At 28.9% G+C, this 18221-nt stretch overlaps 1 protein-coding gene and 1 pseudogene across 2 annotated transcripts; one reads left to right on the forward strand and one right to left on the reverse strand.

Moving 5' to 3' along the window:
* Positions 1-4062: 4062 nt before the first annotated feature.
* On the forward strand, positions 4063-6321 carry LOC107413817 (uncharacterized protein At3g61260). Of its 2 annotated transcripts, none has more exons than XM_016021860.4 (6): positions 4063-4219; positions 4410-4504; positions 4703-4954; positions 5047-5446; positions 5718-5799; positions 5891-6321. In XM_016021860.4, exons 1-6 carry the CDS (start codon positions 4194-4196, stop codon positions 6080-6082), a joined length of 1047 nt encoding a protein of 348 aa, XP_015877346.2. In that variant the 5' UTR covers positions 4063-4193; the 3' UTR covers positions 6083-6321. The 2 variants fall into 2 exon arrangements, with proteins under 2 accessions (XP_015877346.2, XP_060675936.1); XM_060819953.1 differs by lacking the exon at positions 4063-4219 and adding an exon at positions 4239-4286.
* A 473-nt stretch (positions 6322-6794) lies between these two features.
* Positions 6795-8735, reverse strand: LOC107413818 (uncharacterized; annotated as a pseudogene).
* Positions 8736-18221: the final 9486 nt, after the last annotated feature.

Raw genomic sequence — 18221 nt, forward strand, 5'->3', positions numbered from 1 at the left:
GAAGGATATGTTAAGGTCTTAGGAGTCTCACTGACCTTTGGCTGAGTTCATCTATAACAATACCTATCATTCAAGCATTGGTACGACACCTTAAAAAATCTTATGTGGAAGGTAATAAGACTCCTATATGTTGGAATGGAGTTGGTGAATGAAGCCTATAGGTCTTAACTATGTGCACTAGACAGGCGATGAAGTTAGGTTCATCATGAGAGGTTAAAAGCAATTCAAGACAAATAGAAGAGTTATAAAGATATTACAAGGAAGGATCTCGAGTTCAAGATTGGAGGTAGAATTTTCTTAAAGCTATCACCTTGGAAAGGAGTAATTCATTTTGGGAAATGAGGGAAATTAAGTTCAAAGTACATTAGGCCATATAAGATAACTAAGAGGGTTGGACCCATTGCCTATCGACTTACTTTACCAGTGAAGCTCTCTTAGATTCATGATGTTATCTATGTGTCTACACTTCACAAGTCTAGACTGGATCACTCATATGTATTTGAAACTCAGCATATTTAATTAAGGTAAGGCTTATCTTATGTGAAGCAATTAGTACAGATCCTTCACTATAGATATTAGAAGCTTCGTACCAAGACCATACACTTGGTGAAAGTTTTATGGAAAAACCATGCAGTAGAGGAGGCTACGAGCCAGAGGACAAGATGCAGAGACAGAATCATCACCTTTTCCATTCAGAAAGTATAAATTTCATGAATGAAATTTATTTAAAGGGGATAGGTTGTGACAATCAATCCAAAGATTAGAAATTAGATTCTTAAATTTTAATTGGTTTGACTGTGATTGACTAGTTAGACTGTATGTGGGTCTTAAGTTTGACTTTTATTGGTCAAGAATTTTTTTATTTGACTAGTAAACCATGGTGTAAAGCTTCTTGATTCGCGTTTGTATAAGTAATAGAAAGTTATGGTTATGGAAAGTTTTTAAATATCAGTATTTATTTATCCAAACCAATTATGGGTTTTGCCTTTTTTTAACGAAACCTAGGCGCATATATATATATATATATATATATATTCATGAGTATGCATGCCATCATTAAGCAAATCGGAAAATATCCATTTTTCCCCAAAACACCTAAAATTCATGTGAGCACACCCAAACCTGAGAGACCTAGTCAAATCCCACAACTCATTTCTGCCTTCAACTAGATCAATGCTAGTTTAATCATTTTTGGCTGACCACTCATCTACATGTGCCGACCACCCAGCACGGACACTCATTGGCGACCAAAACCTTAGAGTCTTAGCCAGAACTGCCACTGGATGCGCCGAGATCGAATTAGGGAAGTCAGCAACAACGCTTCGATTAGGTTGCCAAAGTTTGACCATCTTATTTTGGACCCTCTGAACTTATTCCAAGCCTCTGTTTTCGAGATTCTCCACCATTTGAAAGATCTGGTGATACCAAATTTGGCTAAAACTTTGAAGAGCTTTTCTAGCTACCCATAAGGCTTTTGGATCAAGGTGAGTACACCACCGTATTCCTCATCTCATGGGCTTTTCGTCGGTATAAAGTTTATAAATTTTGGATGTCGTTTGATAATTGTTCCATTTTTGGATCAATTAGTTTTATATCATATAAAATTAGACTATATTTGGACATAATTGGACAAATTAGACAAAATTAAAGTTATATTAGTGTAATTAAATGTTAATGGACCCAATGAAATGTTCAATTTCATTAAATTAGCCTCTGGATGAAAAATCCCAATTTCGTGTATCGGGTATTCAATGCTCACAGTATAATTTGACTATTTTGTATATAATTTTAGAAATTTTAGAGTTATTAAAATTATTTTGGACATACGTACACACCCAATGTCTTTGATTTAGTTTCTGAAGTTTAAGAAATATTTTATTATTATTTTAGGCATCGGAACTGATATTATAGGTGATCCAACGAAGGAGTTAGTTGAGTTGTAATCTATGAGTAAACCTTATTTTTTGAAATGGTTTTGAAAATTATGTGTTTGATTTTATATAAACCTTATTTTTTGAAATGGTTTTGGAAATTATGTATTTGATTTTATATAACATATGAATTATCTTATTATTATTATTATTTAAGTTATATGCTTTATTACTTGCAAAAAAATTATTTGATTTATCATATTATGGTATACTAAGAGGATTGATTTAGCATAGATAAATTTTAATATATGGCTATATATATATATATATATTTATGATGGTATTTGTGAGAATATTTTGATATAATGATTATGGATGTTATTTGAAAGTTTTTTTAATATATTGGATTATGATATGAATATTAGATTGTGAATTATTGCATACTATGTTATACTAAGGATATGGATTTTTTGGATTATGATTACACAAGCTTATTTGACCATCCTCTATTTGATCATGTGATTTTTTAGGTCGGATGGGAGGTTCCAATTTGCAATGCCTTTGGGACATCAAAGGTCACATTAACAGTTTCTCCCTTCTCCAGCAGTCAATGACATACTAGGATGCTAAATGTGGTCGTGCGACAGATTATGGTAATCATTATAGTACACAAATATTATTGGTACATTACAAATGCAGTATATGTTTATATGTTTATATATATATATATATATATATATATATTTGATTACTCATATTTATAAATTATAATTTATAAAAGTATTAATTATTTATAAGATGATGGATATTATTTGATTTTAATTTCCTTATTCAATAGTTTACCAAATTGTTATGCTTTAGGGATAATCATAGTTTTTGTGAAAAATGTTTGTTAAAACAAAAGCACTTTCAAAGAATGAAAACAAGATTTGAAAGAAAAGAATTTTTAAAAATATTTTTTATTTTTTTAATATCTCTCATTGTCTTATAATTTTGTATTTTAAATTGTTTCCTTAGATCTCAACTGACAGTTGGTGTATACTACGTTTGGATACCATTTCATCACCACCTTCATATATTTCGTCGTTATCGCAACTTCATCTTCTCCAAATCTCCATTCTCTTATTTTTACAGATTGTTATGCTTTTTAAGTTAATAAAACTAATGTTTAATTTAAAAAAAAAAAAAAATTAAGCGAAAACTAGATTAACATGGAGGCAGCTGCAAAACTAAATCCACCCTTGTCAAAAAAAAAAAAATATATATATATATATATATATATATATCCACCCTTTGGAAATGGTTGAATAATATTATATATATATACATATATATAAAGAGAGAGAGAGAGAGAGAGAGAGAGGCTCAAATAAGATATATGTCTTATTTTAGCTAAACTAAGAAACTAAATTAAGAACCGTCAAATCTTTTAGATGGTTGAGATTTTAAAATTTATAAATTACTCCTTATGTATTCATGAATAATTATTTTCATGTTCTAATATATATATATATATATATATATAGTTATTTTCTGCTTTATTATTAATATTTATTATCTGTATTAGTCTAAAAAATGAAAAATTCAGTGGTGCGCAGGGCAAAATTTTCTACATCGGCCATAAATCGGATGAATTTTTAATAAACTTATATCTTCAAATGGTCTAAAAGTGAAAATTTGTTTCGTAGATATAATTTTTTCACCAATAGCTGAAGCTTGAAGCGCACTTGAGTTATGATACCCGAGTAAACGTTGAATATAAGTTATCTGGTTCCAATGTATACAATTGCAAGTAAACGATCAATTTAGGTAGAAAAAAGATTATACATGAAGTTTTTTTTTTTTCCTGAAGTGAAAAAGATTCTTGGTTTTCAGAGTTTCAACAAAGAACCAATTTGAATACACACATATAAATATGCATCCAAGGGGAAAGAACGAATCAAAGATTTTCCAACAACAATCCCAAACTTTCCCTAGCAGTTTTACTGTCATCTAAGAAACTTGATAAAGAGAACGTTACCAACCATCAAGCTTACAATTGTGTTGAAAGCGAAGCATCAAAGAGAAAAGAAGGAATACTTTCCTTCACTAGAAAAGAGAAAAGAAGGAATACTTTCCTTCACTAGAAAGGCTTTTTAAGATTCAAATCGGGCCTTCCATGCAAAGTCTATAACCCCTACTAACGCCCTATAATCAACCTTTAACAGGCCATCCTTTTTTCCTAACTTTCTCCTTCAAATAAACACACCCATCCATGGAATATTGGAATATCATATAGCTCGAGAACAAGGAAAAAATTTCAGTGCAGGCCTCGTGTCAAGAATGGATAATTTACTTAAGCAAATGAGGTACTTAATTTCCTTCTCAACTCTTGGAATAATCATTAATTATTCAGCATGAAGCAGGACAATTAGCGTAAGAAGATCACTAACCATCCCATTAAACTATTGAGTTATTTTTCGTATTAGGTAAATTGTGTAGTAGTAGAATTCCAAATGTTCTGAAGGATCAATATTCTTTGCTAACCACTTTTGTTAGGGGAAGACTTTCTACTGTTGAACCAGCGAAAAAGGAAGAATCAAGCAGTGGCAAAGATCGAAGTATACCACCACAAAAAACTCAATCTTTCAAAGGTATAATATCCTACCTATACATTTTCTAACAAACATATGGACGTAATTGTGTTTTAGTCTACAGTCATCCTTATTGCACTATGACATATGTTGAGCGATGAAATTATGGTAATGCCTCAAACCAGAGATTTCTTAACTCACTGGCCATGAATCTACAGATGAAGCAACAACAAAAAATTGATGGTTATTATTTTACAGATAAAAAGAAAGGCCAGAACTGGTTCCAGAGACTGAGCTCTAGGCAAATGAGTCAAGAGTACAGTTCTGATGGTGGAATAGAGCATGCAGCTGCAGTAGCGGCTTCAGCATTTGCCATCAGCTCACTGATAGAATCAATCGATCCAGATAAAATACAGGCAAGAAAGGAGCCTGGAATATCTTCTATGCCAATCAACAGCAGAAAAGAAGATGCCCCTTCTAAACGATTCTCATTTTCATTCTCTTTCTCCGGTAAAATATGCTAAAACATGTTTATCCAGTCAAACCTAAAATTTTATTGAGTTTTCTCCTGAACTAGAATTTAAGAAGATGACCACTATCAGGTCAAGATTCAAAGAGAAGTTCAGATAACCAAGATGGTAAGCTGCCAATAACTGCTGCCGCAGATGCAAAGACACCAGAGAAGGCCATTGTTCCTACCTCTTCAATTCAGAAAACTACAAGTTTTGCACCTGAAAAGGCCACCCTGCCAGCCCCTTCACTCAAAAAACCTCCAAGTTTTCTTGATAAGCCATCAAACAACATGCTGAACAATCAACCTGGAAGTGCAACACCAAAACATGATTTTCCCACCACTGTAAAACCCATACCCCCATCACCACCGCCACCGCCACCGCCACCCCCACCAAGTGAAACCAAACGGCAGAGGTCAATTAGCCCTGCAATGGGGAAAACAAAAGCAGATGCCTGGGAGGAAGCTGAGTTGGCTAAAATCAAAGAAAGGTATTCATTCTCAGATGGTTTCTCATACTATATATCAAACATAAATCAAGAACTACCAAATAATTTTTTACTCATTTAGAGTACCATCACCTTAAATTATCCAAGTGCATCGCCTTTAGATCATACATATTGGAAAATAAAATGTCGGGCCTGCATTAATGACTAAACTGTTTGTCATAACAATATACAAATTGACAGAAAAATAAAGCTCTAGAACGTCAGACAGGTATTTTATATTATTTTTAATGATAATAATATAAATATTTTTCAGGTATGAAAAGCTGAAAACCACAATACTTTCTTGGGAGACCAAGAAGAAGACGAAAGCAATGCACCGACGGGAGAGAGAGGAGGTTTGTAGTATTTTTTATTTATTTTTTTAAACTCTAATTAGCAGCAATGACAAGGACTATCAGAGTACTTACTAACAGTCTAAAACTGCAGAGTGAATTGGAAAGAAAAAGGAAAAAAGCCTTGGAAAAATACAACAGTGAGATGAAATATATTGCTCAGGTTGCAGGAGGAGCAAGAGCACAGGCAGAGGAAAGGAGAAGGAATGAAGTGTTAAAGGCGAAAGAAAAGGCAAATGTAATCAGAAAAACAGGAAAGGTTCCAACCACATGTTTCTGCTTCTGAATGTGGCCCATTATATAACCAGGCCTAGTTTCAAAATAGAGCAGCTAAGTGTAATTATTTCTTTCATGACAATGTATATAGGAAAGAAATCACAGTGAGACTCCATTGCAAAAGTTTGTACCTAAAATAAAAATAAAAATAAAAAGGAGAGAGAGAAAAATTTGTAAACTATTGAAGCCACATTTGTGTAAATGAATTAGATACAAAATTTAGTAAGAAAAAAGAACAATCAGCAGTCCAATGAGTTGCAACCAATGGAAAATGACAAAAAACTGATGCCATCATCTCTTTAACATAAAAGGGAAGAAATTACCCAAATCAATCCTAGACATCTTCCTCAAAGAAAAAGTGTTTTACGAAAACCATAACAAACTTTTAATCCCACCAAAGCCACTTAAGCAATTTCAGCAATGTCTAGTTGTAACACAGCTTGTGCATAAGCAAACCACTTCACCAAAAAATGGTAGCTAACTCAATTAAACTTCCTGTAACTCAAACTTACGAACAACTCAAAAAGATGCTTCCTCTATGATGAAAAAACACATAAAAGAATTTCTAAGCATTAAAACATGGACCCATAAGAAAGTGGATAAGCTTCTGATGAATTCCACTGGGATCAGAATAAAGGGGGAAAAAAATAATTATAAAAAAAAAAATAGAGTAAATGCAGGCACAAGTTCCTTAGGTTTTATGGAATTAGGAACCAATGGTATCATGAGAATATTTCTCTCATAAGCCTCCCCAACATGGGGTATGCAAAATACATTACCAAGAACGACGGCATAGCAAAAAGAACTGTAATTAGCAAGTAGAGTGCCAAGATCACAGCCCTTCCAGGTATTGCCAAAAGATAATGAAAAGAAATATCATGATTAATGGAAACTTAGATGTTAAAGTGAATGAAGAAATCCAGAGACTTATGAAGGGATAAATACTGTCTGTTGACATGGCTGCTAATGTCATCAGCATTATACCTTGAAAGTTCAGGATAACTAGAAAACGAGGCCCTCCTGAGGTTACCATGGCTGGCTGGATTTCCAATTGCTATACTGCCCCTTGGAGACCAAATCTGTTGATCTCCGTCTGTGGAACCAAACTTCATCCTATCACCATAGGCTGTCAACCATCCAAAGAAGAAAGAAATTCTTGCAAGGAATCGTTTAGATTTCCCCTATAAACCAATCGCAATAATAAGAGGAGACACCAAGGGCAGGAAACAAGAAAAGGAATCTTAATTTGTTGAGCAGGTAGTCTAAATATAGTCGATTGAAGCCCTAAGACACAAGTTTGGCAGAAAGTATGGCCGCACCATAAAACATAAGGCACATTCTCAACAATGTTGAAAGATTTACAGCATTATAGGGCACTCTAGTCCTTCTCTGCTAGTACTTGAACAGGTGTCATCATCCGAGCACTATGAACAAGCTTGACTTGTATTTGAGCTTTTCTTCAGTCCAGAGCTTGAAATGGCATTTGAAGGAAAGCCCCACATTATGAATTACAGTTATCATGCAGCCAAAGTAACTGCAAAAAGATTTCCTTGCATAAACAGTCGATAGTTTTTGCTCCTTAAATCAAACCTAAATTCGATAGTTTTTTATATCGCATGCATTAAGCAAATAAACCAGAATCAAATAGCATTAAGCTAGAAATAACAAATAAGTATATACATTTCTAAAATTCCTATAACAGTTATTGTCAAAAATAACATTCCCATGATAGTTAACTAAAGAGAAACAATTATATAGAACCCTGCTAGCTTTCCTTCTTCTTCCTTTTTTATTTTTTTTATTTTCTATTTTATTTTATTTTTTATTTTTTATTTTTTTCTCGTTTTGGACATTACAATCGAGATACCAGCATAATAATATAAATATTTTCCTATAAATTAGTTTCCCAGAAATACTAAATCCATACAAATTCCCATACATATAATATGAGATTGCCACAAAATTTTACATAGTATATCATCGTACTGTTTCTAGAATGCACAGTTCTACCACCCTCTAAAGTCCCTTATAACTGAAACAAATTATCAAACCAGAAATAAAAATCAATTATATTCTTATCTATGCCCTATAAAACTAAAACCCATAGTCAATCACTACCAATCAAATGTGCCCAAAAAATCCAAATATGGTGAAGCTTCTGGAATTTATGTATAATTCAGGATAAAGAGATAAGCGAAAAACACCAAAACAGAACACAAATGTTATAATTAAATAAATAAAATACATAGAGGATGTGATAATTAAACAAACAGAACACAAATGTAAAGCAAAAAACGGCTCTGTACCGATAAATATTAGGATTGTGCGCGAAATTAACAAACTTGTACGAGGACAATACGTGATCCGAAATTTGGGTTATACCACAAGTGAATAAAAAATAAATAATAGAAAGGAGAATGAAAATGAATTTTACTTGTTTATGCTGTTGTACAAAATTTCGTACAAGACTGTGGAAAGAGGAAGGATTGAACGGAGATCAAAGTGGAAGATCAGCTGTCTCTCTCTCCCTCTCTTTTCTCTTTTCTCTTTTTTTGATATGTAAACATAAAATATTTTTTTCTCTGCACAAAATCAAAAACTCAAAAACTAAGTGTGCTACGGCGTCGTATAGTTGTCATTCCTGTTTGTTTTTTGTGCAGTTTGGCATTCCCCACTGATAGTTTAACAATAAAATCAATATTATTTAACATAAATTTTTTTTTATTTAAACCACAAAAGCATTAGGAAAATAAAAAATAAAAGCTACTCCTATACATAGGTTGTATCTATACATAACCATCTCAGTTATTCAAAATAAATAAAAAATAAAAAATAAAAATTGAACAATTGAAGGTATCTTACCTGCTATCAGTTAACAGATCAATGTTTAAAAATCACAGAATTATTATAACGATCACTATAATAATATACCATCGATCTATAATAATCTAGAATTTTCAAAAGTATATATATATAAATAAATCTATAATAATATAGAAAATATAAATTAATTTGAAAAGAAATGATATAAAAAGTAATTTGTAATTTGTGGTCTACAAATTAACAACACTATAGGAAAAAGCCTAATTAAGAATTTAACTTTTCACGTTAATAATATTATGGGAAAAGGCTTAATTTATATTAGAGCTTTAAGATGCAAGGTTTTATGAAACTTGAAAGTTTTATAATATATGATGATGTCCATATAATCAATACGTGTTTTGTAGTGCATGCAATTATTTTCCAAATTGTTCGTGCATATAACTTGAAGCATGGTTGTTTGAACTTCTTTTTTTTTTCATTTGTGCATTTGATTAGTTGTTGGTATATTATTCATGCATATATTTGAGGCTTGATTGAAATATTTACTTCTAGAAATTTCAAAAATTAAATTTTAAAACTTTTTTGTTAAATTATTATCTTAATAGGTATTTGTTACAATTTTTCTTATTTTTTTATTGTTTTATTTTTAAAATGTTGGAGACGGATACAATCAGGCAAAATAATTTGGGTTATTACTTAAAGACCTAAATATTTATCACACCATAATAAAATAAGGAGTTGCTAGTCCCTAAATGTTTTTCTTTTTGATCAAATATGAAAATTTTCGGATACATCATTGATGTTTTTTAGAAGTAAAAATAATTCCCTTTCTATTTCTTGACTTACATAATCTAGTCTGTTCACTATAACTATAAAAAAAAAAAAAATTACAATTTAAATAGGAGCTTTGAGTAATTCTTCAAAAAGAATTTTCTTTTTTTAAAAAAAAAAAAAAGCTTTAAGTAATATAAGTACTCTTCATTAAATGAATTTTCTTAGAGATGTTGTACAATAGGGAATATTTATTAAAAATATGCTTTGTAACTCTTTGTTTTTTTTTTTTAATAATAAAGGCAATAAAAAAGAATAATCATATTGAAAAAATAGAAAATAATAGGAAAAAATAATATTTTTAAGAAATAAAAGACTTTTTTTATTTTTTTGGCAACTCTAACAAGTTCGACGCTTGTATTTAATTGAACGATATGAAAATGAAAATGATTTAAAAATACTAGATACAATATCTCAGTTTAAATATTATTTTAAGATTTACTTTGGGAATCTTAGGAAAAGTTTGGACAAAAATTCTAAAAGATTCTCTATAATATTATATGAAAATAAAAGTAAATATATTTTTCAGAAAACTATTCGCAAAGACTTATTGTGTATATATATATTTTTTGAACGAGGTACTTATAAAAACTTAATTTATCACATTAATAAACTTATAGAAAAAAGGGCCTTACTTTATACTGGGGCTATTAGTACAAGTTTCTATAAAGCTTGAAGCTTTATAACATATGATGATGCCTATATAATTAATACATGTTTTGTTATAGAAAGTTCAAAAATTAAATTTTAAATTTTTTTTGCTTAATTATTATCTTAATATGTATACTTTTCTCAGTTTTTTATGATTGAAATTGATAAAAATCTTTTTTTTTTCTTGAATATTAGAGATGGATACAATCATGCAACTTAATTTGGATTATTAATTAAAAAAACTAAATATTTATCACACCACAAATAAAATAAAAAGAGTGATTAGTCACCAAATTTTTTCTTTTCGATCAAATATGATAATTTTATGATATATGCATATTATAAGTAAACATAATTTTTTGTATGCTTGGTTGATGCATATTATAAGTTAAAATAACCTATTTTTTGGCTTAATTTATCTATTATATTAACTAAAACTGGAAAAAAATATTTAAATTAGAACTTTGTGTAATTCTTCAAAAAAAAAAAAAATTAAAAAAGAACGGCTTCGGGCAATATAAGTAATACCCTACACAAAATAAATTTCTAAGAGATGTACAATTTTATTAAATATGTGCTTTGTAATGAGATTTTAAAATAAATAAAGACAATAAAATAGAAAATTAAATTAAAAAATGATAGAAAATATTAATATTTTTAATAAATAAAAGACTTGTTTTTTAAATTATAATGAGTTTAAGTTCTAGGTTTTATATTAAATTGCACGATATGAAAATGAAAATAATTTAAAAATAGCAGAGACCAAATAATGATTTATATATTAATTTGAGTTCCATTTGGGAACTTTGGGAAAAGGTTGGACAAAAATTCTAAAAGTCAAGATTATATATAATATTTTATGAAAATAAGAGAAAATATATTTTCTAAAAAACTACTCACAAAAAAATTATATTTATTTATTTGAACAAGATACTTATATAAACTTAATTTGTCACATAAATTAAACAATAGGAAAAAGGACTTAATTTATATGATGGCTTTTTAGGCTCAATTTTTTATGAATCTTGAAGGCTTTATAATATATGATGATATATATTTAATTAATATATGTTTTGTGATGTATGCAATTATTTGTCTATTTCTCCATGCATATAATTTGATGCATGGTTGTTTGCCTATTTTAGTTATCCATTTGTACACGTTGCCTATTATTCACGCATATAGTTGAGGCTTGTTAGAAATATTTAATTTTAGGAAGTTAAAAAAAAAGTAAAATTTAAAATTTTTTGCTTAGTTATTTTCTTAGTAATTTTTTTTTTTTCAAGTTTCTTATGGTGGAGATGGATAAAGTCTTTCTTTTTTTCTTTTTTGTGGTTTTTTTTTTTCAATATTTGAGATGGATACAATCATGCAACTTAATTTGGATTATTACTTAGAAAACTAAATATTTATTACACCACAAATAATATAAAAAGAGTGGTTGGTCACTATTTTTTTTTTTCCTTTTTTATCAAATATGATAATTTTCAGATACATCACTGATGCATATTATAAGTGAAAATAATTATCTTCGTATTTTTTGGCTTAGTTTATCTAGTCTACTAGATAAAGCTAATACAAAACAAAACAAAAAAGTAAATAAATAAATAAATTATTGAAATAGGAGCTTTGAGTAATCCTTCAATTTTTTTTTTTTTAAAGCTTTGAGTAATATAAGTACTTTTCACTAAAATAATAATAATAATAATTAATAATAATAAGAGATGTATGGTAGGGAATTTTATTAAAAATATGCTTATTTTTTAAACATAAATAAAAACAATAAAATAGAATAACCATATTAAAAAACAATAGAAAATGATTGGAAATAGTAATATTTTTAATAAATAAAAACTTTCTTTTTGTAATTATAAGCATAATTAAAAATACTAGAGACTAACGGGGTGTATTTAATCTAAAGTTTAATGGATTTAAAATAAATTATAAATTTTAAAAGATTTGATGTATTGTAATGGAATTCTATAGATTCCATAAAGAGTTTATAAGAATCCAATGAAATCTTTGGGATTAAGGCTGGATTTCATATTAACAATTTTATTCACAATTTCACTGTTAAAATCCTTTTAAATTTATTAAAATCCATCAATTTTTAAAAATTCAATGATTTTTTAAATACCATAAGATTTTAAAAGAATTTTACAAAATCCTAATTGAATACATCTGGATTTTAATGAACTTTTATAAAATCTATTAAAATCTGAATTGAATATCATTGGATTTGTATAGACTCTTTTAAAATCTAAATCGAATACCTCCAAACTTTTAAACATTTTTAAAATCTTTTAAATTCCAAATTGAATACACTTTTTTTAATAGTTGTTTAAATATTATTTTAAAATTCACTTTGGGAATTTAGGAAAAGTTTGGATAAAAATTCTAAAAGTTTAGATTCTATATAATATTTAATAAAAATAAAAGCGAATATATTTTTTAGAAAAAGCTATTCGGACGGGGGGTGGGGGGAGCAAGGTACTTACAAGAACTTAATTTATCACATCTAAGACACGAGGATGGCTGGTAGCGTAACTTAATTTATCACATCTAAGACACGAGGATGGCTGGTAGCGTTAAAGGAAAGGGTTAGCTTTGAATCCCCTTACAAAAAACTATAGGGTAGGGCCTTAATTTATATTAGAGCTATTATTAAAAGTTTCTATGAAGCTTGAAGTTTTATAATATATGATGATGCCTACCTATATAATTAATACATGTTTTGTGATGTATGCTGCTATTTGTCTTTTTCTTCAAGCATATAATTTGATGTATATTTATTTATTTGCCTATTATTCATTCATATAATTGAGGCTTGTTTAAAATATTTTATTTTCGAAAGTTCAAAATTAAATTTTAATTTTTTTTACTTAATTATTATAAAAGTATTTATTTATTTTTTCCTCAGTTTCTAATTATTGAGATAATTATATATATATATAACTTTTTTTTTCTTGAATATTGCAACTTAATTTGGATTATTAATTAAAAAAATTAAAATTTTTATCACACCATAAATAAAATAAAAAGAGTGGTTAGGGACCAATTTTTTTTTTCTTTTTGATCGAATATGATAATTTTATAATAAATGCACATTATAAGTAAAAATAATTTTTTTGATATGCTTGATTGATGCATATTATAAATTAAAATAACACTCTTTCTATTTTTTTGTCTTAATTTATTTATTCTATTAACTGAAAGTAAAAAATAAATAAATAAATAAAATACTATTTAAAAAGGAGCTTAGAGTAATTCTTCCCCAAAAAAAAGAAAAAAGAAAAAAGAAAAGCTATGAGCAAATATTTTCTCTTACAAAATAAAATATTTTAGAAATATTGTACAATAGGGAATTTTTATTAAACATATGCTTTGTAATGATTTTTTTTTTCAAAAATAAATAAAGACAATAGGATAGAATAATCAAATTAATAAATAATAGGAAATAGTAATATTTTTAATAAATAAAAGACCATTTTTTGTAATTATAACGAGTTTAAGTTCTAGGTTTTGAGTTAAATTAAACGACATGAAAATGAAAATAATCTAAAAATGCCAGAAACCAAATGGTAGTTTAAATATTAATTTAAATTCCATTTCGGAAACTTTAGAAAAAATTTCGACAAAAAATCTAAAAGTCAAGATTATATGTGATATTCTATGAAAATAAGAGAAAATATATTTTCTAAAAAACTACTTGCAAAAACTTTTTATATTTATTTACTTGAACGAGCTACTTATGAGAACTCAATTTATGACATTAATCAAACTATAGGAAAACGACTTAGTATTTTATATTAAGGCTTTTAGGCTCAAGTTTTTATGAATCCTCAAAGCTTTATAATATGTGATGATGATTATTTAATTAATAGATTTTTTGTGATGTATGTCGTTTTTTGTCTATTTCTTCATGTATATGATTTGATGCATGGTTGTCTATCTTATTTACTCATTTGTATAATTGATAGTTGTTTGTCTATTATTCATGCATATAATTGAGGCTTGTTAGAAGCATTTGATTTTAGGAAGTAAAAATTTAAATTTTAAAACATTCTTGTGATTAGATGGATGAAATCTGTCTTTCTTTTTTTTTTTTTTTTTCCCTTACTATTTGTTATGGATACAATCATGCAATTTAATTTGTATTATTACTTAAAAAAACTAAATATTTATTACACCATAAATAATATAAAAAGAGTGGTTAGTCGCTATTTTTTTTTCTTTTTTCTTTTTGATCAAATATGATAATTTTCATATACATCATTGATGTATTTACCTTTTCCAAGTGTCTTATGCTTGAGGTGGATAAAATCTTTCTTTTTTCATCGTTATATGTATTTTTTTTCTAATATTTGATATGGATACTGATGAGAATTCATCCGTACCCGTACAACCGACTACCCATTGAGGTACTGATCCTGTCCAAATGAAGACAATGCCAATCACTAAGGCACAAATTAAGAGATTTAAGGAAAACTTGACTACCTTCATATAAGGAGTTATTAAATCTCAAGAGGGAAAGCTAATACCTGAAGAACCAAAGCCCATTTTTTGCATTCAAGTGGTGAAGGCTGAGATGGACCCGAATGGCTGTTTTCGTGCAAATATGGACTCTGAACAGCATGGAATGGATCCAATACTTCATGGATTCAATGAATATCATTAAAAGGTCATGAAATCATGCCAAGGTAGAATCAAAAGCAACCACAATGGGCATTTGTGCATAGAAGGAATAGTTGGCCGGTTTTGCTGTATTTCTTGCTGGCTTTACTGTATTTTGTTGATTTGACATTTTCTCTTTATTCCAAGCAAGGGAAACATGTGGGACTCATAAATAATCCTATTTGGCATCCTACATGACACATTGAATCAGATTTGGAGTCTTTACAAGCTGGAAATTAGTCAAAGTTAGTTTAATAGTCAAACTAGTCAACTAATTTTCTAATTTGATTTTGATTTTTTGTTTTAGGAAATTAATCTTTTATTTGGTTTCTATTTATTTATTTTATGGAAAAATCAACTTAGGAAAGTTATTATTTTATTGTTTTCATTGTAAATTAATTAATTTCTAATTCAAAATAAAGGAATTAATTAATTAAAATTAAAATTAGGAAAGAAATGGAATTTCGGCCACATTAGGAAATTAACATTGTATGGTCAGTTCTCTCTTAGCTTTTTGGGGTTTATTGTTTTGTGACTTTAACCTATTTAAAGGTTATTTTTCAAGCAGAATACACCTTTAATATTCTTCATAAATTTATTTGTGAGATAAAATTCTCTTGGTTCTCTTTGAACACCTAAAACACTATTAGAGAGTGAGTGTTTTAGTTTTAACTTATCAGTAGGACATCCATAACCTATTGTGGCATCTTCATTATACCAACATTTCTAATCGCAGGTTAGTTAAGGGTTAAGGTTTTTCCATAAGAACTTAAATTTAATTGAGATCCGGACTAATATAATACGGGTTTAGGTGCAAGTCGACCTAGGTTCGTATCAAATACAATCATGCAACTTTATTTGGATTATTACTTAAAAAAACTAAATATTTATTACACGATAAATAATATAAAAAGCATGATTGAATTATTACTTAAGAAAACTGAATACTTATTACATAATAAATAATTGTCAGATACATCATTGATACACATCAAATTGACCACATGAGAATTTGATTCAAACCATATATTATTCTAGTGATACTTTGGACAAATTCCAAAACTAAAATAAAAGCCATTATTTTTGCTTCAAATGCAAAAGTAGTACCCAAAGGAGCCAAGAAACACCCCTTTGATGAAGTCTCTGAAAGTTCTAAAAACACCATCACAACCTGAAACAACTAGACTGCCATTAGCAGCACCATCAACATTGACTTTAATCAAATTAGGTTTTGAAAAATCCTAAGAAACTAAGATAATTCAAAGAGCATAATTTCATCATAGTTGTGTTCCTCAGATTATCTCAGTTTTTAAAGTTGGGGATTTAAAGATGCCTTTTCAGCACATAAAACAAATGTTGAATTGTATTAGAGGTCAATAAAGAAACACCAAACAACATTGCAACAACTTCCCAAATGGCATGAACATACACAAATGATCAGAAAATATGAAACATCATTTTCACATGATTATTACATAACAAACTCCAAGAAAGCAACAAGAAACCCTTTCTAGTAAGAGTATCATCGGTAGACACCTTATTATGCAACACCTGCCAAACAACCATATAGCGAGATGAACAAACTAAACTTTACCACAACTAAGAAGACCAATATGGAGTTGAGACATTACTCACCGTTTGACGACAAAGAAGATTACAAGAAACTTCTCAAAAAACCAAAGGCATCTAGAAAAGTCGATCCTCTGAAAAAGTAGAGATCTAAATGTCCTCAATGAAACTATATAACTTTAGGAATTTGTCTTTTTAAAAATTTTCCTTTAGCTCTCTTTTAGAAATCTCCATTTGCTCGCTAGTTTAAGGATGGTCTGGAGTAGCCAACTTACACTTTACTCCATATTTAGCCATAAAGTTCTTAAATTGCTTGTTAATAAATGAGAGCCACCATCACTTATTATGGTTCTTGTTTACCAAATCTTATAGAAATAATCTTGTCTAGGAATCTTACCACAACATGGGAATCATTAGTCAATAAAACAATATCCTCCATTCATTTAGACATGTAATCCATAGCCGCTAAAATATATTTGTTGGAAAAAGAATGATGGCAATGGTTCCATGAAATCAATTCAATCCCCCAAACAATCGAATAATTCAACCTCTAATATCTGGTTAATGGCATCTCATGTGTAACAAGCCATCCCAAGAAAACGCTTGAAATTTGAAATTTTGGACGTCTAACCAAGGTTAATGAAGCTTAACTAAATTGAACTTTTAAAAGGAATCAAGTTTGACTTTTTTTTTTCGGAAATGGATTTTGGCTTTAACTCTCACATTATTGTGTAGAGTTCATCAATACGAGTCCATACAATAGTAGCACACCCAATTTTAAGGTATGATTAAAAAATTATAGTTCTAAAAAGTTTCTAAACATCAATACTATATTAGTATCCAAACACCAGTCCAGAATTTTTGTCTGCTAGTAATAAAAGGGTTTAAAAATACCTAGGAATGTGTCTTCACTAATAATTCAAAAAAACCCAAAAGTCCTCAACAACCCCTATATACCCATGGAACCTGACTCAACCCACTTGCAATCTATTTAGACATGTCCATTTTCGGCTATCGGATGCTTATATGCACCATATCCCCTTATGACCTAGATTTCAATGACAAAAACCTCAAATTTTCCAACTAATCTGCCGTTAGACTTGCTGGGATTGGCTGTTCAAATCTGGTGGCAATGACTAGTTGGGGCTTTTAGTGGTTGGCTATTTTTGGATTGTTTCAACTTGATCCATACCCTCCTCCCCCTTATTTTAAGCACTTTGAGTTTGAATTGGCCTCCGTTTATCAAAATTTTTCACAAATTGAGATATCTATCAGCATCCAATTTGGTCAAAATTTTTAGGAGGTTTTTTCATTCATCGATGAGACTTTTAGACCAAGGTGAGTACATTATTCATTCTTTATCTCATAGATTCTCCATCGACATATAATTTGTGAATTTCGGACATCGTTTGAATATATTTTCATTTTTGAATCAATTAGTTAAATACTACATAAAATTCAAATATGTTGGACAACCTAGAGTCAAATTAAAGTTGGAATTGTATAATTAGATATTAATAAACCCATTGAAATGTTCAATTTCATAAAATTAGCTTTCAGGTGAAAAAGACCATTTTGGATATCAAGTTCTAAAGGTTTGT

Source organism: Ziziphus jujuba, chromosome 8 (assembly GCF_031755915.1).
Source record: "Ziziphus jujuba cultivar Dongzao chromosome 8, ASM3175591v1".
In the NCBI taxonomy this organism is placed as follows: domain Eukaryota; kingdom Viridiplantae; phylum Streptophyta; class Magnoliopsida; order Rosales; family Rhamnaceae; genus Ziziphus; species Ziziphus jujuba.